The sequence below is a fragment of the Heliconius melpomene genome, chromosome 12 (genome assembly GCF_056956725.1).
Source record: "Heliconius melpomene rosina isolate 202511_hmr_F chromosome 12, ASM5695672v1, whole genome shotgun sequence".
Lineage (NCBI taxonomy): Eukaryota > Metazoa > Arthropoda > Insecta > Lepidoptera > Nymphalidae > Heliconius > Heliconius melpomene.
The window spans coordinates 5,590,625-5,614,907 of record NC_140400.1 but is presented as its reverse complement, the minus strand read 5'-3'; the positions used below and the strand labels follow the sequence as shown (position 1 = coordinate 5,614,907).

Below are 24,283 nucleotides of genomic sequence, written 5' to 3'. Positions count from 1 at the left end.
CATTATACAGCTGGAAAGATAACGCTCTTTATAAATAAGGAACTGAATTACGTCACGCATTAGTTTCTCTTCGATCGAGTCATCGATACTGTGTTCCTACAATTGTCGTAAAGTGTCCTAGTAATAAAATGCAAGCTAAAATATTTTATTTAAGGTGAGTATGTGTATATAGTTCAATTATTTTATATAGTTCATTTGGTGGCAAGTTATTTACAAGTTTCAAACTTCTAAGCTATAAGTGAAAGTTTTACTTAAAATCATCCTAGAACCAAGTCTATTATACCTTATTAGACTAGATTTAAGATCTTTCTAAGTAATTTTATTATAATTACCAAATGTATGATGTAAATGTAAAAATGGCTCTGATAAGTAAAATGTATGTAATTAAGATATGTAAAAAAATACCTGTTTTAAACATCATTTAGCGTTAGGTGTAGAGTCAATATTTAATTTCTTTAAAATAATAAAAATTATAAAATAAAATAATGATATGTAAAAAAATAATGAGATATCAGTTTAAGAAAAACTAATATTTTAATAAGATTCAGATAGATAAGTTAAGAGCCTTAACAGACAGACAACAAAATGATCTTTTACGGGTTCCTTTTTTCCGTAACAGGTGCGGAACCCTAAAAATATAACAATGAAATAAAATGATACAATTGAAATATGCATTTTAAAAGTAAGTAAATAAAAGTTGTATTTATCGTCAATGCACCTGCTGTTTATAAACGAATTCCAAACTGTATAAATAATAAATATAAATTACTTTTATATTCTCGCAAGAAATATATCTCTCTTGCATCATGCTGAAATTAATATCGAATATGAAGGTCTTAAAGTCGTTGTGGACTGGTGGACTGGTTGTGGAGTCGTGGTGGATTGTGGACGACTCGCGCTTGGCATATTTTTTTCTGTGTGTGTGTCTAATGTTAAGATACTAGTTTCTCTTTTTTCTGTCAATTTTAAACATTGCATATTTGTCGAAGGTAACTAATGTCCCGCGTTGTATTTTTGGTGAAACGAGTATTTTATGCAGACAATAACTTAATCAGTTGAATAATTATAGTTAAATTAAGTATTTTTTTGGCGACGAATAATTATACTTAATTATTTATATTAGTAACTCCGTTAAGTTTAAGTTAAGTAAATAACATGATTTTACTTTGAAATATAATAAATACATTGTAAATAATATTAGTCTTGTAATATAGTTTTGTTGTAATCGGATCATCTATATATATAAAATCGAAAGGTCACTCACTCATCACGAAATCTCAGAAACTACATGTGCTAGGATTCTCAAATTTTGTATAGGAGTTATTTATAGGACGTAGGTGCTCGCTAAGACGGGAATTTGCAATATTCGACTTCTAAGGGGTTGTTTTTGGGGTCGAAAGTTTGTATGAAAGTTTGTTTGTACAAATGCTACGAGTCTCAAATTTTGCATAGACGTCACTAGGACGTAGTCATGGAGACAGAAATAAATAATAACGTTGTTTACGCAGGCGAAGCCGCGGGGGGGCCGCTAGTCCTTTATAAAAATAGCATAAGCAAAAAATATTATTTGCTTCTTTATATTCTTAATTATGTTGTATTCTGCACATAGCAGGGTACGTAGAGGGAACCTGGGAACATAGCGTCAAGACACTCCGTTCCTATTAAGACACTTCCGTCTCACTATCCGACGAATTCTGGAGGCATTGCATGTTGAGTGGCGAAATTCATTGCCACGCCTTGCGTTACCAGAGCGAAGAAATGAAAATATTAAATATTTCATTTCTGCGAGTGGAAATCGAACCCATAACCTGTCGCGTTATTATTTTGTGGTTTTGTTCTGTCTCGTCTTATGTTTACTTATGGGCCAACATAGGCCTCGATATATTTAACTGGTTTTAAAAAATTACATCATTGTTTCGGAAGAGGTGTGAATAAAGAAAAGGTGTTTTTCGTAATTTTTCTTGTTGATTTATTTAAGAAATCATTTAATTATTTTTCAATTCATAAATTTTAGCATTTTAGTATGCGCAAGCGCAGCTTTGGGTAAGAAATTCCCTCCACACTTCAAGTTTGGTGCTGCGACTGCTGCTTACCAAGTAGAAGGCGCTTGGAATACTAGTGGTAAGATTAATTTCCATACATATATTTGCAAGTTTGCAATTAATATAGTGGGTTCGAATCCAATTTACAGATGGTTTATAAGAATAAGAGAATATCACAGTGTCACTATACACCGCGAAGTTTTACTTAATTTATAATTAATTCAGGTGAATGTGAAGAACGGAGTGGTGAGTGTGTTAACTCATGTATGTTCAATATGGAGAAAACTAAAACTAAACTTAGATGTAATAGTCCAAATCAATGTTTAAAAGAAGATGTTACATAGGACATTGATTATGGCAGGCTATTAGCTATTACTTTCCTTAAGAAAATATAGCGGCATTTTACCTATCTTATCTATATCTATACTTATAATAAAATCGTAACAGATTCGTGTCTGTACATAAAAGATAGATAAGAAATTTTAACATCCATACCTATATTATAAATTCGAAAGTAACTCTGTCTGTCTGTCTGTCTTTTACGCGATCAGGGTCAAACTGCTAATTTAATTGTGATACAATACTCATATAGAGATATATGAGGGTACCTGGATGAACATAGGATACTTTTTTCTCTCATATTTGTAATATTTTCGATATATACCAATATATTAAAATACTTATTAATTTGACATGCAATTTATTCCGCCATATTGATATGATAACATATATCGTTGCTAAGCAACGATTTGCAAAGTTTATTGTTAGAAAACGTCACCCAAAATGAGCTTGCTTAACGCACCTCTCTATTGAAAGCTGAAACAAATTTCATAAATATATTTAATAAATATTCGTATAGTTCAAGCGGGTGTAGCCGCGTACGGCATCCACTAGTTAGAATATATGTATGTAGAACGAGAGTAAATAATGAGAGAACATTATATAGCAATTAGATACTACATTGTAGAGTCTAATAAGACTATAGCAATAAATAAGGTAATAATTTGCATATACTCGTATTTTCAGTGATTGTGAAACTCGAGAGTATTATATAATGAGACGACTGTAATTATTTATAGATTAAAAGGTAGATTAGTTCTATAATAATTATTATAGGTAAGTAATGCATTTATATGTAGAAAATGTTTTGTTATTTAGAAAAAGTAGATAAGTAAATGAGAAGTAAAAATATGTGTTTTAAAATTGTAATATTGTAGTCTAGAATGTATGTAGGGTGTCTATAGGAGTAACTATTAGGTTTCAGTATAGGCTCGGTTTTATCGTACCCTTTTACATAGATATTTAATATACAAATTTTGAAATAAGAATATGATAAAACTCCAGTACTCCATGTACTGGAGTACTGGAGTAGTTACAACCCCTGCATGAGGTGTTGCACCTGCGCTTCCTTTTGAATAAGGATGATTCTAGATTGGTCTTTCTACATACACCTTTCCAAACATCGTCCAGCAGTACTTATATTGTTTGGACTTTGCAAGGACACGTGCAAGGAAGAACAGGCGCACGAACTTGTCGGCTTGTTGATTAGATTATTAGTTTTTTTTTCAATGAAAATGTGAAAAAATATACCTCTAGGTATACGTTAATATAAAGCGTTAGTAATTACAACAGTGGGAGAACAACTATCGCTTTTATAATCTCTTGCTTTTGCCCCTATCAGAACAATACTCCTATTTTAACATTTCTTTCAGACAAATCTGCCAATATCTGGGACCATTACGTTCATACTAGGCCGGAGAGAATAGAAGACTTTTCCACCGGTGATATAGCATGCGACAGTTACAATCAATGGCAGAGAGATGTTGAAATAGTTGAAGAGTTGGGTCTTCATTTCTATAGGTAATTGAGTCAAAACAGTAATTATAGAAAACTTAATTAAAGAACGTAATTAAAAGACAGGTTGAAGTTGAAAAGAATATTATTATTTTGATTGAGGACGAGTTTTCTTTGATTAGGGACGTTCATATTAGTTTCACTCGTGAACATCGAATTTACAACCTGTTGTATTTACAATGGAAGCGTTTCTAGAGTAATATAAGTCTATTCTAACGATATTTTTACAAGATTATAAATTTCCTTAAATTTTATAAAAAAATTCTCCAGGTTTTCAATAAGTTGGACGAGATTATTACCACGAGGTTTCACTGGCTACGTGAGTCAAGATGGGAAGGAATATTACAATAAATTAATCGATGCTTTAATCAAAAAAGGCATTCAACCTGTAATTACCTTATACCATTGGGATCTACCGCAATCTTTACAGGATTTAGGTAAAAACATTGTTTTATATTTTTTTAGGGTAGTATGGATATCACAAATGATAAAAATGGAACTCTTATATGGTAGACGATGAATGAAATGAGTAAATAATAATATCTAATTAGTTTATTAGTAGATTTCTGTAGAAATCTTTTAATGGTTTATTTTCAAATTGAGGCTTATATGGCGAAGCCAGCACTACATTAATACTAATATATTTCAAATATTATAAAGTAAGAAGGTATTACTTAATCAAATGTATGTAGGCGTAGGTTCCAGCTCTCTTATGTACATATGTTTTTTACAGAATAAAAATAATTAAAATCTATATGTTTTTACAACAGGAGGATGGACAAATCCACTAATAGCAGATTGGTTTGCGAACTACGCTCGTGTAGCTTTCACTCTATTCGGGGACCGCGTGAAGACCTGGATAACTTTAAATGAGCCAATCGTCTTCTGTGACGTTTCATACCATACAGGGTGGCATGCACCAGGAGTACATAGTCCAAGTGTGGGAAGTTATATGTGCATAAAGAATGCCATGTTGGCTCACGCGAAAGCTTGGAGGATATATGATGATGAATTCCGACATAAATATCATGGTAAGTGGTTTTAAGCAATTAAATACGAAATTTAAAAATAGGATTAGATTGAGGCCAGTCGTGACGCAGGGGCAGAAAGTGTGACTGTAAAACCGACTGGTTCTGGATTCGATCCCCGAGATGATGTAATATTTATTTATATAAATTATTTCAGGAAGAGTGTCACTTACGAATCAGTTATTTTGGATTGAAAAAGATGATGACAATGAGGAAATGGCCGTAGAATTAACTTTGCAGCTCATAGTAAGTTATGTTTTTATACATTAATTTTTTTTAGATCACTTTATTTCTCGTTTGTCCATTTCATCAATTTAAAATTAATATCTAACATCCAGATCTACTATCATTTGGAGCATAGAAAAAATAAGCTTCTATAGTCAACGTCATCAAAACATACGAGCGTTTGTATGCGTTTCTTTCTGCATTTGATATCAAATTAATAGCGTAATTAAAACCTAGATGATATTTCTTGTTGACGTACAATTATGAAATTGATACGGAACCCTCAGTGAACGAGTTCGACTTGTACTAGACTGTTTTTTAAGTTTAAGTTCAATAACTCTCTCATAAATTGAAATTCAAATTTGGTCACCACGTTTCGTTAACCTAACAATTAAATTAAAACTTTATAAGTATAATTAATCTTGTGAATGAAGATCGAACTCTATTATCACATAAATAAACGTGACGCACGATGACGGCTTCAAGGTTGTTTTTAGATTTTTTTTATATATATACATAATTTCTGTGGTAGATTTTTATATTTTTAATTTTTATTATCTTCCATTTTAAAGGCGGGAATGTTTTCACATCCTATTTACTCTAAAGAAGGAGGATGGCCGCCATTATTGCAAGAGACTTTAAAGGAGAAAACGAGCGAATTCCTACCAGCATTTACAAAAGAAGAGATAGAATTAGTTAAAGGTACTTTTGTAAAACATTGTATTTTTTATTTATATTGTATTTTAGATTTATACTTTATTTTTATTTTATAGTATGCATGTATCTTTTTTCATCTAAAATAGACATATCAAGTAGAGTGAGTAGTAGTATAACAAGGCCGAAATTTGTCTTACTAAAGCGATATATATATATAATACTTTTAAAAATAATTAATATTTCACAAATGCTATTGTATTAACATTTACTTTTTAATAAATAAGTAAATATCTTTTATTTTTCAGGAACATACGATTTCTATGGCTTGAATTTTTATACATCTCGTACCGCACGTATGGCGAAGGAGGGGGAGAACATGGGCATTTGGCCTGTGCATGGACACAGTGACTTTCATTTAATCCTATCTGTGCACCCCGATTGGAAAAATATTGGATCTAATTGGTTGTATGTATGTAAAATTAGCCGAATTGATTTTTTTTTATATTCATTATATTATTAACTTATGACATATTTATTTTACATATAGTAAATTATTAGTAAATTTTAAAATAGCAACTATTTTGAAAATATATCAAAATCTGGAGAATTTGTTTTTAAAATTCAAAGTTACATTAATTAACTAAATATTTCTTTATATTCTAACAATATATATTGCAGATCTACCCGGAGGGTCTACGTAAACAACTGCGGTGGTTGAAACAAGAATATGGAGATATAGAGATTGAAATTTTGGAAAACGGCTTCGCTTCTTACGATCCTGCTTTACAGGACGATGATCGTGTTGAATATTACAAGGAACATTTGAAACAGGTACATCCTATCATATCCTATATCTTATAAAACAAAGACGCTTTTCGTGTCTGTCTGGCGTTTCTAACTCTTCTTCTTCTAAACCACCCAACGTATTTTGATGCGGTTTTCACCATTAGGTCGAGTATTTCTCATGGAAGGTTTATATATAGTTTATTATTTATAAATTCTTATGTAAATTAACATAAATACGACAAATGTGTATAAAGTCCTACCCGTTGAGACACTTTCGCGCATGCGCTGCTCTAATGGTAAGAACTACATGAAAATAATGTACTGGAGTATTGTTTCTCTTAATAAGATCTACAAAAAAGTCCGCGACGGCATATTCGTATCTTTTAAGAATAACGTGTAGTAACGTCATTTTTCTGTCTAAAAATAATAATTTCAATATATTTTTTATTGTGAGGGATATTTTTCCATAATGGTATTCATACTTATCCTTTAAAATACTTTATTAATTTTCTACGTTAAACGAAGATAAAATTAGCTTTTTACACAATTTCAAAATTGCGAATAGTTTTAGAGAAAAACGCATTTAATTGTTGACACATCCCGCCGTTGACACATCAGCTGTATGTTACTCAAGTTTCACTTATCCCTTACTCTCAGCATATAAATAAGTGTATTAGTTGGCCATTTAATGTAGATCAAAACTGTCTTTTGCTGTTTTTCATTTTAATAAGTACTTTAGAAGTTGTTACAATATCAAAAAATCCTTGCTGCGAAACGGCGCGCCACTCGCGTCCCTGCGCGCCCCGCGACTTTTTGCTTATTATACAAGCGCGTCCGCCGCGCCGCCTGCCTTACACGCATTGGTGGTTCAGTGGTAGAATGCTCGCCTGCCACGCGGGCGGCCCGGGTTCGATTCCCGGCCGATGCATTCTATTTAATTTTCCTCACAGGCAGCCACGTAGTGCTTGCTTTTCATCAGGGACAGAATACCCTCTTCAGCATTAACCACAAGCTCGAAAAAAAACCCTCCTGCCTCTATAGCAACGAAGATTCCGATACGTTTGCACGTATTGGATAATTGGAGTTGAATGTATTATTTCAGCGCGATATATTTGGTTTCATATTTTTTGTAGTAGTTATTAGTAGGTAGGTTTTTGCTTATAATTTCTTCCGTTTAGAAATAGTCATTTAACTATCTAAAAATAGTCATTAAAATATATTTTAATAAGTACCTGAAAAGATTAGTAGCACAGATTTAAAATTACGGTACCTACTAAAAAATCCTTGCTGTGTAAAACAATTGGAAAATCCTTATTGAAACTACAAAAATGCGGGCTGCATTAAGGTTTAATTAATTTTCACATTATCTTAAGTGCTTTGCAAACATACATTATATGAATAATCCAGTAGTTAAAGCGGGCGAAGCCGCAAGAGGGTCGCTAGTATTCGTATAAATTACTTAATGAAAAATAAGATTAAGAGTTGTCTAACTCAAACTCTTGGAAATAAATTACCAAGACAGCGATATTTGGTAAAGCTAAAAAGTACCCTTTAAGAGAGGGTGAGTCCGACTCGCATTTGACCAGTTCTTACAGCTTTAGCGGTCGAAAAAGCGGAAAGAGAGTATTAACACAAAAAAAATAAAATAACTAGTTTTAATTTGTAATATTGTATATTGCTTAGTGTATTATATATCGCTTTTAGGTATTATTAGCGATTGAAGAAGATAAAGTAAATGTGACGAGTTACACAGCATGGACTATGTTGGACAACTTTGAATGGCATGATGGATACAGGTATACATACAATTACAGTATTTTCCACCATGTGCGAGTTTGATTTCTGATGGGAGTAGACCAAAGATGCTATCGTACCATAGAAGGACAACGTTTGAGTCTAAACCCCATAGTCTTGGGTTCGAGCATTGCTGCATGGTGCTCTGTTAAATGTGTCAGCCTTAAAAAACTGAGACAAAATAAAAACAATTCCAACTGGCCTATTCTTGTATATTTTCATTTTACATATTTTGTTTTTGCAGATCAAAATTTGGACTGTACCAAGTTGATTTTGAAGATCCGAAACGGACCCGTCGTCCTCGCGCTTCCGCGGAGTACTACAAGCGTGTCATAAGACATCATTCTTTTGATGTAGATAGTAATAAAATTACTGATGAACTGTAGTCCATTTTTTTATATTAAGGATCATTTTCAGAAGAAAGGTAAAATTTCCATATTTTACAAATTCTTAAATTCCTCATTCGTGCTAGAAGACGACGCTGATGGACTGAATTTAATAACTGAACATCAGCGATTGAAAAAGCTTTCAATGTTCTTTATCTGTGATTTATTTCTCCAATAAAAACGAAATATTACGACTGATAATTGATATTCTTCTATTAATCTTTTAGATGCAACGAAAAACAAGCAGTTGACCGTTGTAGAAATGTTAAGAAAAAAGCAAAAAGAAATAACCCATGAATTTTTAAGGTTCCGAGTAGATCGTTGATACAACAATATTACTATATCAACTTACATATGCGTCCCAAAGTCAAATAAAGCAGTAATCACGGTGCGGAATACGCATCATATGCAAGATGTGGATGAAGCTATCAAGAAAAAATGCTCCAACTATGCCTCTGGTCGTATCGCAGGCCAAGGCCAGGTTCAAGTTTATGAAGAGGATATCTGAACAGCTCACCAGACTGCATATGGAACGTCTAGAAAATTATCTGGAGATTCAGCGTGACGTCAGAATCGCATTTCATTGCTATTTAATTATTATTTCAATATTATGCTGAACGATGACACCACTTCACCAGTTCTAGTAGTACTGTGCGATTTAATAGGAACTTCTTTCCATGCGCCACGCAACTGTGGAATGGCCCGTCTGCGGCAGTGTTTTCAGGTCGATCTGACCTTGATACCTTCAAAAAGCGCGTCTATCTCCACCTGTAACATCTTGGTCGTGGGCGGCGGTAATAACTTACCAACAAATGAACCGTACGCTCGTTTCCCTTGTCTTTTTATAAAAAAATCCTAAGTTCAATTTAATGATAATAAATTACAATTACATATTACTACCAAAAATCACATTAATTTCAATAAAAAGTGCTTTTAAGACAGAATAATAAATTAAGAAAAAAAAAATATGTTAATAAATTTAAGATATTACTTGTATCCAAATAAAGGCCCATTCAAAGTTATCCATCATTGTCCACATAATATGTTTAAGGCGAAAATATAATATATTTTAAAATATTCTCGTGTTTATTACAGTCTTCACTTTCCTTGACACTGATTACGCTTCGCTAGTACGCTTCATCTCAACCTTCGCTAACAAAAGCGACAACAAATTAAAGATACTTATTTGCAATACGATAGGTTTTAGAAATCTTTTCACTATTATAAGCGTCAGTTTGTAAAATGATTTAATATGGACTTTATTATGCTTTCCATCACTACACTGTGATGAAGAGCCAGTTCTTCGTTTATCTAGAGAACCTCTAAGGTATCACCATTCCTACTTCACCACAACTAATTTATTTCGGACCAGCAATAGCAGTAGCAGTAGCTGTCTATCGCACACAGCAGTGTAAATAGAGGGAACCAGGGAATTTAGTGTTAAGAAACTCCGTTCCCATTAAGACAATTTCGTTCCCGCCAAATTACGGAGGCATTGGTTTATAAGTGGCAGAATTCTACGCCGCGCTTTTGCCTCGTTACCAGAACAAGAAAATGAAACAAATAAATATTTCTTTTCTTCAAGCAAGAATGGCACCTATCTCCTCCTATAAAGGCCCATGCAATATTTGAAACATCTAGCACTTGTAGTTTCGGAGATTTCATGATGAGTAACCTTGAATGTATGAGTGACCTTTCCATTTTATATTTATATAGAGATTTTTAGGGGTCTTAGGGGTTTTTTTAGGGATTGTAGAGAGTTTTATGTATAATATGTAATTTAATTATTGATTTATTACGTGTTTTTTTTTATATATCTAACATAATTTACATACGTAATAAACATATTTCACGTATAATATGTCAAAATAATTCTTAATATTTTATTTGTTTTCTTTACAATGTACGTTAACACACTGCCTAGATAAATTATGCTCTTGAATATTTATTTAAGAGATCCCTAAGAGTGATAAGGTATTAAATTAATTAATATCACTATTTTATAATTATGTAAATAAATGTCGGTGTGCAAAGAACCGTGCTACCTACTCCTTGTAGGCAAATTGCAATTGAATAAATAATAAATATAATTTAAGCGGAAGACCTTTAACTTGCACTTCCAGTCTAATAAAGTAAAAATTTACATATTTTTAAGGCTTCTGTACCTTAAATGGAAAAACAGAACCCTTAAACCACTTAGTTTTTAGTCTGCTACTGAGCTATCAACTTGAAAATATTAATTCATCCTGACATTAATATTAAATAAAAGGAAAAATCTTTTAATTACTGTTCTTTTTAACGTAACCTATTTAAATAGTCAAGTTATTAATTCAACTGCATAAAAAGGGCAGACAGACAGAAAAAAGAACGTTTCAAAAGAAAAATAATAATTATTTATTTTATTACAATTACCTGCTTATTATTAATTGTACTAAAGAAGGAACATTTTATAATAATATTTTTTTTCTTCACGCTGTATGCAGCATAGATGGATAGCGGGAAATTTTCGATATTTACCAGAGCGAAGAAATGAATATATTAATAAATAATAATTAATTCCTGCAAGTGGAAATTACATCCACAAGAGACGCGTTTTTGGTCAGAGAGGTCCTCTTATTCTTACGGCCATTATTTATTTCGATTAAAATTTATATATCCTACTAACGTCCTTACGAAAGTAAATTATTAATTAATTCATTATTACAAAAAAAACATAACGACAAAGTAGATTATGCTATGTCCTACAAAATTGTTTAATCAGTTTGTCTGTAGGATCTCGACTCTCTTTATATAAGAATAATAATAAAAATATATTATTATATTTTTAAATGTATTTTATATAATAATTTATATTTAAAAATGTAAAATTTATTGTTTTTTTTAATAAAAGTATATAAAATATATAAATAATTTTAAACTGTTATCAATGTTTATAAGCACCATAATTATTTATGTATTGATAGCGTGAGAAGTATTTTAGCGCATATATATGCGCTAAATATATATGTGTATATATATATATATATATATATATATATATATATATATATATATATATATATAAACTAATAGCGTTTACATCTTATATATATATATATATATATAAGATGTAAACGCTATCTTCAGTTTTCCTTAAGCTATTGGAGGAATCGCACGTTTCCCTTGTAAGGTGTTAAAATGTGGAGGACGATTGTTTTATGGTTAGTAAATAAATATTATGTAAATAAAATTGCTTAATTGTATTGAAATATTTATAATATAATATTTTTATTGATCATTAAATTCAGTTTTTTATTCCATTATGAGGAAAGAGCTAAATAAATCAAATCTGCTTCACGCTGTATCCCGCACACAGCAGGACAGATAAAGGGAACCTAATGCTAAGACACTCCGTTCCCCACTTTCTGCCGAATTCTGGAGGCATTGCGTGTTGAGTGGCAGAAGTCAACGCCGCGCTTTGCATTGACACCAGAGCGAAGAAATGGAAATATAAACGTAAATAAATATTTCACTTCCTCTAGTGGGGATCGAACCCACAACCGTCGCGTTACAGTCACACCCTTGTGCCGCTGCGCCCCGACGGACAGCACGGACGGACAAGCTATCCTACCCTATTAATATTATAAATGTGAAAATTTGTGCGGATAGATATCTGTTCCAGTATCACGGAACAACTATGTATTAGTTATTGCGGAGAACTAATTAAGATAACATTTTACATAAATACGAGTATTAGAATAATACATACATTATATTTATGTGAAGATTGTATAATGCAGCTATAATATAAGATCCCGACCACAATTTTTTTTTGCTTAAATATTATGACGTAAATTGTAAAATATAATAAATTAAATTGAAAATTTTAAATCTAATTTCTTTTTCTAAGTCTAGTTAGTGGTTTCGTTAATGTAAGAGACGCATATAAAATTTATGAATAGTCTCTCCGCATACATTGACGTTTTCTTTTAGCTTCACGCTGTATCCCACACAAAGCAGGATAGGTAGAAAATACATGGGAACCAAGTGTTAAGACATTCCGTTCCCACTAAGACACTTCCATTCTACGCATTCCGCCGAATTCTAGAGCCAGTATTGCCATTTCTCTTCACTCATCTTGAATCGCGAAACTTAACGCCAAAACTTTCCAGTGTGAAGAAATGAAAATATTAAATATTTCATTTCCGCGAGTGGGAGTCAAACCCATAGACAATCACATATACGATAATGTGCAACCACAGGCCCTGACATATTTAACTAGTTGTGAAGCGATGCGTGAAGTATAAAGAGGGATTTTTCTTGCTGACTTTTTTAATTAATTAATAAATTTTAAAATAATAAATTTTAGCGTTTTAGTATGCGCAAGCTCAGCTTTGGGCAAGAAATTCCCACCTCACTTCAAATTCGGTGCTGCCACTGCTGCTTATCAAGTAGAAGGCGCTTGGAACGTTAGCGGTAAGATTATTTTCTTTACATATTTGCAAAGGTAGCAGGTTCGAATCCCATTCGGATAAGCGGTAGAGAATTTTTGTTTATCTTCAAGAAAGGATTTTTATATAGTCAATAATAAGTAACCTTATTCTTTATATTTTAATTATTATTGGGGTTCCGTATTTTAAAACGAAAAAACGGAACCCTTTTAGATTCACTGTGTTATCCTACTGTCCGTTTGTCAAGAGCATTGTCTCGAGATTGCGTAGATGTTGTTGCGTTAATCTAAAATAAATATCGTAAATTGTAGATTACGGTCCCTTGTAGCGTACAAGAGATAGATTGTAGCATCTGGCCACGTTATTTAAACCAAATAATCCTTGAATTGGACCTATAGAGTTATGAAATTTGTTAAGAAATTGAGTTGTAAAAATTAAAGAAAATAATCAAAAAATATTAATTTATAGATGTGTATATCATAGATGAAAATTATTACAAATTTAAAATTGTGACTTTATGTAGGCATAAAAAAATTTAATTAGTACGGTACCCTCGATGAAAGCCCGACTCGCACTTGATCGGTTTTTTATTATTTAAATAAGATAATTAAACTTCTGTTATTGTTTGAATAATGTATTCAATTGTAATTAGTTGTATATAATTATGATGGTACATTGTAAGGATGTGTATGTGTTAATGTAAATTAATATTAATTGTAACGATATCAACGAAAACATCTCGAGGTTTTTACTGAATTTATATTAATTTTATTCAAATAAGTTAACAAGATTATTGGTATTGTTTATTGTAAATTTTAAATTCTATTACAATAATATTTTTTTCTGAAGGACATCTCTTTCCGCTCCAAGTCTAACGTCATCTCGGAGTTTTCAAACACTACATGTTCGTCTGTTTGTATAAGAAACAGTATACATAAAATGATAGTGCTAAAAATACTATGGGAATCGTAAATAAATACATATATGAACTATATTATGTTATTTTTAAGCGTTAGTAATTATAAAAGGTAATAATGATATTTTCTTTCATTTTTTCAGCGTCTCTTTGTATTCCTCATGTACGCAGAGGGAGCATTGTGTTAAGACACTAGGCTTTCTATTTTCCGCAGAATTCTCGAGACATTTTGAGTTCAGTGGTAAAACTTAACGCCGCACTTTGTTTTGGTGCCAGAGTGAAAAAATGAAAATATTAAATATATCATTTCCCCGAGTGGGAATCGAACCCAGAACCGTCCTGCGCCACATTAGTCACTACATCATGTTATTATGCTTTTTTAAATATTTTTTTAGACAAATCTGTTAATATCTGGGATCATTACGTGCATACTAGGCCGGAGAGAGTAGAAGACTTTTCTACCGGCGATATAGCGTGCGACAGTTACAACCAGTGGCAGAGAGATGTTGAAATAAGTGAAGAGTTGGGTCTTCATTTCTATAGGTAATCATCAAAATTAAACGCCAAAATATATATTTTTTTATATTAAAATTTATTACCCAAACGCTTTCTAACACAATTAGCTTAAAGAACGACAACGTGAACCTGAAGAAAAATATTTCCTTGAGTGAGAATTGAACCCCCAAGTACCGTGTTTTGAATCGCACATATCCACAAGTGAGAAGTTCTTACAATCGCACGCTTGGCCCTTTTTTTTTTTTTTATATGGAATAGGCTTGCGTTTGACCGCATCAAGTCTGGTGAGCGTTGATGCGGTCTACGGTGGTGCACGCTTGCCTAGAAGATACCTATTCACCCTTTCTTTGAAAACCCCCACATTGTATGTCACAGGAAATACAGATGCCGGCCGGATGCGTGGCAAAGGGCTGCCGGCAGTCCCGGCAGCCCTTTGCCACGACTGGCCTCACTCGTCATTTTTTATGATTTATAATTTGATAAGCTTGTTAATAATAATTAATATTTATTTTATTTAATACAACCAATTAAATATAAGCAATAATAATTGATAAATAATGATAAAAGTGACACAAGAGTAGATCATAGTTATGTAATAGGGTCATAATCAGAAAAAGTGACCATTTTGTGTCTTTTCTTGTCCCGCTACTTTGAATGCGTTTTAAAAATACAATTTTAAAGATAGCTTAAATATTTTGCCATTTAAGATAAATTTACTTATTAACTTAAAGATTTTTGTAATATTTTAAATGTATTATGGCTAATAATAGTATTTTTTGTTAGTTGCAAAAATCCTTTCAAAATGCTTCCATACAATTTTTCGTGTCCCATTCACCACTTTACTTTTTAAAAATAGATTTGTTACGAATATTTATGGTTTTATTTGATTTCAGATGTGTTTATATTACTTTACATTATGCATAATATTAAATAGAACTACTTTTATTGATATATTATTTAGTAAATAGTATATATTAGTTAAGTAAATTTGTCCCAAAATATTGTCTTTTTGTTACTCAGGACTAGTAACGTACAATTAAATTATGAACGCAATTATTTTGAATGATATTTAATATTATTTTTTATTGTGGCACCATAATTCTTGAAGTCAATGCTGTCGTAACTACAACCAGTAGTGTTCTCGCAGCAGTTGAGGGGTTCAAATGTTTTAGAGGGAATGCGTGAAATTACATCTCAGGGTTATAAACGGCTTTTATTTTGGTAAGTATTCTATAATTTCGTTTTCTTGTTTATGTTATTTGCGTCTTTTTACAAAATCTCAAAAAAGAACTTCAGTGCTTGCACATGCAACACGTGGCTTATGAGCAAATATTTAAAAAGGTTAGAATTTCTCAGATTTTATTCTCAATTTTGTTATATTTCGTTACGTAACGGAACTGAGAAAATATGAAGCCTAGTTCATAATTACGTTACCATAGGAAGATTATGTATATAAAAAAAAATGCTGGCATATGAAAAAAATAATTAGTGACTTTTGATAACGTGAAGTAACCAAAAATAATGATTTTTAAGTTTTTTGTCTGTTTGCTTGTTTGTTTAATGTGTTTGTGCACGCTTATCTCAGAACGGCTTAACCGATTTAGTTAAAAACATTTTTTTATTCTTCCTGAAATTAGTTGTGATTTTGTAATTTTTTTTTTTCTCTGGAGATAGTGCATTAATAAATATGTAGCTCAAGCGGGTGAGGCTTTTATTTAAAAACAAATAGGTTCTGTACTAGACAATATACATGAAATATTATTAAATACCTATTGATAACTATTTTTTATTTTCAGTAAGCGTCATGGCTCCTATGTCAAATGCTGATAGACAAAAAAGATATAGAGAACGTCTTAAACAGACCAATCCTATTAATGAAGATATGCGAAATAAACACTTACAAAGAATTCAACTTAATTCCCGTGATAACGACTCAAATTTTGATATATTTTAAAGTGGGTTTAATTTTATCATTAACTTTGTGATTTCTAACTAGAAATATAAGTTTATTACGTTACGAACTAGCGTTATTATATAGTTAATATTGTCACTTTGTTATGTTTTCTTACATTTATAATCTATTAATTCAACGATTGAATCTTTAAAATTTTAATTTGTGTCTCATTAAATAAAAAAACCAATAGTTTTATTCATATAATATTCTTATTTTGTTGTGTATAATGCCTTATAACATCAGTTTCGTAACAAACATTATCAGTATTGTTACTTATCAGTTACGTTACGAATTCGAAAATGTCCACTTTTCTGATTATGACCCAATATCTATATCTATAGTTGCGGTAAGGAAACACACAGTTAGAAATTGTTATAATTTTATTATGCATAAAATAATAACTGATTATCATATACTAGCGGACGCGCGCAGCTTCGCTTGCCTATTTAAGGGTGAATTCTAATAACCCATGAAACATGTGTTCAATGAAATATTTTTAAGTCTAAATTTCAAATTTTATAATAATCGGTGGCGTTTTAAATATTTTTCCATATAAACTTACAACCCCTTATTTGCACCCTTAGGGGGTGAATTCTAGAAAACCATACAACATATGTTTAATTATATACGTTTAAGAGTCTAAATTTCAAATTTTATGAAAATTTATGAATATTTGCACCCCTAAGGGTTCTCTCTAGGGGGGGAATAATAAGAGGGGAGAATTCTAGAAAACGATGAAATACGTGTTAAATTAAATACCTTTAAAAATCTAAATTTCAACTTTTATAAAAATCGGTGCCGATTTAAAATTTTTTCCATAAAAACTTTGAACCGCTATTTCACCTCTTTAGGGTTAAAATTTTTCAAAATCCCTTCTTAGTGGATGTCCCTTCTTAGATTACGAAAGTAAACTTTTGTCCAAATTTAACGTTTCTACCATCAGCGGTTAATGCTGTGCGTGAGTCTTACCTCAGTCAGTGAGGACAAGTCCTTTTATATATATATAGATTAGCTTGCTCCTACATTAATCGCTTCTAAATTAAGTCTGAATATATATTTTCCTAGATTATAGATTAGATATTTTCTTATATTTTTTATTTCCTCGCTCTTGTAACAAGGCATAGCATGGATTCCGTTGCTCAACACGTGATGCCTCCAGAATTCTACGGAAAGTGAGAAAAGGAAGTGGCAACGCAGTGTCGTAACACTAGGTTGCCTCTGTCTACTTTGCTATGTGCGGGATACAGCGTGAAGCTAATAAAAATTTGCTTTACTAAAGGCCGTCATGGCGCAGCAGTAAAATGTCTACTTACCTTCAAATAAAATTAAAATGTGGGTAGCTGTTCTATTCTTGGTATGAATCATAAGGGTATTGTTGTAAGGTCTTTGACTATATGGCAGTGAGAGAGTCAGGTTGCAGTTACACTGCGGATGAATTGGAAGAGATTAAAAAGTTATCATCATCATCATCAGCCTATCCTCGTCCACTGCTGGACATAGGCCTCTCCAATGGCACACCACTGAGCTCATGCCCGCCACTTTGCGAATATCGCCCCATCACGCCATCTACTTTATGTGTCCATCCCAAATATGCTTAAGTTTTATCAAAATTCTCTTCAGATTTTCTATAAGTTGGACGAGGTTATTGCCACGAGGTTTCGCTGGCTACGTGAGTCAAGATGGAAAAGAATATTACAATAAACTAATTAATGCTTTAATAAACAAAGGCATTCAACCTGTTATTACCTTATACCATTGGGATCTACCGCAATCGCTGCAAGATTTAGGTAAGGACTTATACTTAATTATGTTTATAAAATTATCATTTTAATTTTTTTACCATTTGACAATTTATAGTATAAATCATCAAAGATTTGTGATGATGTTAAATGGAAACGAAGAAATGGAAATGTAAACGTAGATCATTTTCACTTCCTCGAGTGGTGATCAAACCCACAGGCAGTCGATTTAGCATTTTGCAACAAAGAATTTAATATATCAAAGTGTGCCTCTGCATTAAACATATTCACGAAAAAATTACCAGTTTATATCGAACATATGTATCCTTGTATTGTTGTAGACCTGGATAGAATTTAGGCTTTATTTTGAAGATATTAAATAAGAAATACATAGAAAAAGTTAGGAAATTCAGTTACTTCTTTTGCTATTTGCTGTAGAAAAACATTACATTTTTGATATATTATTAATTTTAATATTGAGATTAATATGGCAATTATATACAGTGAAAAAAATCTATGTTTTTACAACAGGAGGATGGACAAATCCACTAATAGCAGATTGGTTTGCGAGCTACGCTCGTATAGCTTTCACTCTGTTCGGGGACCGCGTGAAGACCTGGGTAACTTTGAATGAGCCAATCGTCTTCTGTGATGTTGCTTACCACACTGGGTTGCATGCACCAGGAGTATATAGTCCAAGTATAGGAAGCTATATGTGCATAAAGAATGCTATGTTGGCTCACGCGAAAGCTTGGAGGATATATGATGTTGAATTTCGACATAAATATCATGGTAATTGGTTTTAAGAAATAATTAATATTAAATTTAATATAGGATTTAAATGGCGTCTCTTGGGCTAATAGTTATATCAGCTTCATGCTTTTTCCCACAAGCAATAAAATAAATTCGCAATTTTTCTTTATTTATATTTTGACTTCTTTGCTGTGCCAGCAGGATAAAAGTCTGGCGTTGAGTTCCCAGTGCCTCAAAAAGTCGGAGGAAAGTGAAACCGGAGTGTCTTAACACTAGGCAGAGGGACCCTGCCTACCGTGCTATATGCGGGATATAGCGTGATGCTCGTTACAATTACCAATGTACTACTTATGATATTTCAGTTTATTACCATATTATAAGACTATCTATATATATAAAATCGAAAGGTCACTCACTCATCACGAAATCTCAGAAACTTCATGTGCTAGGAATCTCAAATTTTGCCTAGGAGTTACTTATAAGACGTAGGTGCTCGCTAAGACGGGAATTTGCAATATTCGACTTCTAAGGGGTTGTTTTTGGGGTCGAAAGTTTGTATGAAACTTCGTTACTACAAATGCTAAGAGTCTCAAATTTTGCATAGACGTCACTAGGACGTAGTCATGGAGACAGAAATTAATAATAACATAGTTCACGCGGGTGAAACCGCGAGCGGGCCGCTAGTATATAAGTATATATAATATTGTTTACAAAATTTCAGGAAAAGTGTCGCTGACGAATCAATTATTGTGGATTGAAAAAGAGAACGAAAATGAGGAATTGGCCGCAAAATTAACTTTGCAGCTCATGGTAAATTATATTTTTATCCTCTATATCTTATTTTTGGCAATTTGTATTTTTGTCAAAAAAAATGAAACTTTAGTTATCCGTTTGTCCGTCTGCCAAGGTTATTTATTGAATATAGCGTGAAGGTATCAAACTGAAATTAATATCAAATATCTAGATTTACCGTCTTTTGGAGCAAAGAAAAATTAGGCTTCTAAGTCAACATCTTAAAAAAAAATACGTGCGTTTATTTATTCATTATGTTTTTCGTGTTGAAGGTTGTTTTTAGATTTTTTTTATATGCATAATTTCTATAGTAGATTTTTATATTTTAAATTTTTATTATCTTTGTTTCGTTTTGTTATTTTTTGATATGTAATTACATTATAACTTTAAAGGCAGGAATGTTTTCACATCCCATTTACTCTAAAGAAGGAGGATGGCCACCATTATTACAAGAGACTTTAAAGAAGAAAACGAAAGAATTTCTACCAGAATTTACAAAAGAAGAGATAGAATTAGTTAAAGGTACTTTTATTAAACGTATTGCATTTTTTTATTATATTGTATTTTATAGTCATATTTTATTTCTAATATCTATATATATATAAAAGGACTTGTCCTCACTGACTGAGGTAAGACGCACGCACAGCCGTAACCGCTGTGCGTAGAAACGTGAAATTTGGACAAAAGTTTACTTTCGTAATCTGGACATCCACTAAGAAGGGATTTTGAAAAGTTTTAACCCTAAAGGTGTGAAATAGGGGTTCAAAGTTTGTATGGAAAAATTTTTAAATTGGCACCGATTTTTATAAAATTTGAAATTTTGATTTTTAAAAGTATTTAATTGAACACGTGTTTCATCATTTTCTAGAATTCTTCTCCTAAGGGTGCAAATAAGGGGTTGAAAGTTTGTATAGGTTTTTTTAAATCGTCACCAATTTTTATAAAATTTAAAATTCAGCCTCTTAAACGTATATAATTAAACGCATGTTTCATGGTTTTCTAGAATTCACCCCCTAAGGGTGCAAATAAGGGGTTGAAAGTTTGTATGGGAAAATTCTTAAATCGCCACCGATTTTTATAAAATGTGATATTTAGACTCTTAAAAATATTTAATTGAACATATGTTTCATGGTTTTCTAGAATTCACCCCCTAAGGGTGCAAATAAAGGGTTGAAAGTTTGTATGGAAAAATCTTTAAATTGCCACCGATTTTTATAAAATTTGAAATTTAGACTTAAAAATATTTCATTGAACACATGTTTCATGGGTTATTAGAATTCACCCTTAAATACGCAAGCGAAGCTGCGCGCGTCCGCTAGTTACGCATATAACAGGATAGACAATGAGAACGACACATTCGTTCTGTACTTATATTTCCTTTTTCGCTCTGGTGTCGAATCAAAACCGCGGCGTTGAGTTCTGCCACTCAACACGTAATGCCTTCAGAATTAAGACACTGTGTTAAGACACTAGGTTCCATCTGCCTACCCTGCTGCGTGCGGGATACAGCGTGAAGCTGATTTTAAAGTAACTTAATATCATATAAAACGCTACACTTTATATTTTAGAATATTAAATTCTATTACCATTTTATAAGACTGGTAACTTATTTGCCTGCTTTTATTTTTCAGGAACATACGATTTCTACGGTTTGAATTACTATACAGCTCGTACCGCGCGTATGGCGAAGGAGGGTGAGCCTATTGGCATTTGGCCTACACATGGACACGTTGACTTTGATGTGATCCTCTCTGTACGCCCCGATTGGCGAAATGCTGGAACTAAATGGTTTTATGTATGTAAATTAGCCGATTTTCTTAGTATTTTTGCTCTAACGTTGATAGTAAAGAATATAAAGCGAATAAAAAGCGTATAAAAAATAACTAATAAACTAATAAATCGCTTATAATTTGGGAAAATGAAAACAATTATTTATTACATGATTTTCTTATATTATATTAAGTAAATTATTTTAAATTAGCAGCTACCATTCAAATTTATCAATTATCGAGAACTTATTTTTTTAATAGCAAATTTTTATTTATCAACTAAATATTTCTTTATATTCTAATAATATATATTGCAGATCTACCCAGAGGGTCTACGTAAGCAATTACGGTGGTTGAAACAAGAATATGGAGATATAGAAATTGTAATTATGGAAAACGGCTTCGCTTCTTACGATCCTGCTTTACAGGACGACGATCGTGTTGAATATTACAAGGAACATTTGAAGCAGGTATATATTTGTGTAAATACTTAATGAAAAATAAAATTAAGAAGTGCTTTCTATTCTGTCATGGTCCAAAAATTAATTAATCAATTAATTTTGCTTCGGCATAAGCTATGCTGAGAATATTAACATAAAAATTTAAAAGTATATATTTTTTATTTGTCTTTTAGGTGTTACTAGCAATTGAAAAAGATAAAGTAAATGTAACGGGTTACACAGCGTGGACTATGTTAGACAACTTTGAATGGATTGATGGATACAGGTATACAGATATTTATATTTTTTTACGCCATTTGCAAGTTTGTAATCAAACAACGATGGTAAAAGACCAAAGAGTCTATTGTATCGTAGAAGAACAATGTGTGACTAAAATGTGATAGTTAAAGGGGGTTTAGATTACCACTTTATTCTTCATACTGCTCTGCAAGAAGCGTAAGCCTTAAAAAACTGGAATAAAAATATTTCAACTACCCTATTCATAGTTTCTTTTTATTCATTCTATGTTTCCAGATCAAAATTTGGATTATACCAAGTCGATTTTGAAGATCCAAAACGCACCCGTCGTCCTCGTGCCTCCGCGGAGTACTACAAGCGTGTTATAAAATATCACTCTTTTGATGTAGATAATAATAAAATTACTGATGAACTGTAATGCATTTTTTTACTAATAGTAGGGGCGGCGAAGAGGGGACTTGTGGAGTCATTCGAGCGCATCAGATTAAGATACTGGGGATTCCTTGTACTCGGTTACGTACTTCCACCAAATATGAGCTTCATATGTATAGCCGCGCGTCTAGGATAAAGGATCAGATTAGTAAAAAAAAATTGATCATTGGACATTCTCGAGCGCGTCAGATTAAGGCAGGGTAAGTTAGATAAATGCTAAATCGTGTATATTCCACTAATCTGACAATTTGAGAGTGACGCAAAGGAGGGAGAGGGCTCCAAAGTTGTAAAAAAAACGTTATCTGGACATTCTCGAGCGCGGCTTATTTTTTTTTATTTTGGAGGGAATCATTCAAGGATTACGAAAAATATATAATCTGACAAATTCCGCAAGCCGAAGTAATAGAAATTGATCGATAAAGTTTGATGTACCTAAGAATTACATATATTCCTCTCAACGTATTTCTATTCCTATCTCCCTCTTTCTTTTTTTTATTAGTCCCTAACTCATCAATGAAGATGATAATTTGAAAAAATACTTGAAAAAAAAAATTTTTTTTGTAGTTTTTTTTATAAATACAAGTATTCTATTTCAAACATACATGCTTTTAGTAACATTCCATTTTTTGAGTTTTTCTATTGATTACGTTCAATGAATAAAAAAATTGAGGCCAGTCGTGGCGCAGTGGCACAAAGTGTGACTGTAAAACCTACTGGTTGTGGGTTCAATCTCCATTCCAGGAGATGAAATATTTATTTAAATTCATATTTTCATTTCTTCGCTCTGGTGTCGAGGCAAACGATTATTTCAAAATGACGATTTTTTTTGCCTTTTCAAACAACGATTAGGGGAGAGCGGGGCTAAAAGTTACCGAGGTAAGTTGTTCCGGTGGAAATAATTTCGCGGAGAAAAGTGATAGGAATATTTAGTAAACATATAGTGAAATGCAATGTGATAGCGCACCCATGGCTAGCATATTGAACAATCCACTGGCACCCGAAACCAATGGAATAGCACACGGGTGTCGTTGGTGCCTGTTTGTAAATATTTTCGCATTTGATATTTTTGGTCTGTCTCACAAATTTTAACGATTAACCTCGAGTATGTTAGTGTTTTTTTTACATATATTATCTACTATTTCGGGACACTATTTGTAAATTATTTATGTTTCCTAATCTTGTTTATATTAAATTTTTTTCAACACGTGTTTTTGGGGCTAGATGTTTCCTTTTTTTGGGGCATGTTGTGACCTCGGAAAAACTTTCGTCAACTCATTTGTACCAATAATGGGATGTAAATATTGTAATTTTTAATACTAAATAATATTGTAATTTAGTAACATGCGGACTTATGCTCGAAAATCAACTCGAGGTTATGTGTCATATGAGTTGATGCAAAAAGCAGCGGCTGTAGTTTTCAAAGATTGTAGGAATAAGATAAAAACTGTTACCAAAGAATTATATATACATATTGAGCGGAAAAAGCTAAAGCTATAAAATCTTTGTTTATTA

The 24,283-nt window shown here is 32.1% G+C and overlaps 2 protein-coding genes across 2 annotated transcripts; both read left to right on the top strand.

Moving 5' to 3' along the window:
- LOC146533593 (myrosinase 1-like) lies at window positions 1–9,850 on the top strand. Its single transcript, XM_085194218.1, has 12 exons — window positions 1–154; window positions 2,015–2,121; window positions 3,755–3,902; window positions 4,167–4,333; window positions 4,667–4,927; window positions 5,082–5,170; window positions 5,722–5,851; window positions 6,112–6,275; window positions 6,485–6,637; window positions 8,297–8,388; window positions 8,631–8,810; window positions 9,000–9,850. Exons 1-11 carry the CDS (start codon window positions 129–131, stop codon window positions 8,770–8,772), a joined length of 1,479 nt encoding a protein of 492 aa, XP_085050344.1. The 5' UTR covers window positions 1–128; the 3' UTR covers window positions 8,773–8,810; window positions 9,000–9,850.
- A 2,011-nt stretch (window positions 9,851–11,861) lies between these two features.
- LOC146533592 (myrosinase 1-like) lies at window positions 11,862–23,647 on the top strand. The gene is made up of 11 exons (XM_085194216.1): window positions 11,862–11,972; window positions 13,121–13,227; window positions 14,514–14,661; window positions 18,209–18,375; window positions 18,859–19,119; window positions 19,802–19,890; window positions 20,265–20,394; window positions 21,504–21,667; window positions 21,959–22,111; window positions 22,276–22,367; window positions 22,616–23,647. The coding sequence occupies exons 1-11, from the start codon at window positions 11,950–11,952 to the stop codon at window positions 22,755–22,757; spliced, it is 1,476 nt and encodes a 491-aa protein (XP_085050342.1). The 5' UTR covers window positions 11,862–11,949; the 3' UTR covers window positions 22,758–23,647.
- Window positions 23,648–24,283: the final 636 nt, after the last annotated feature.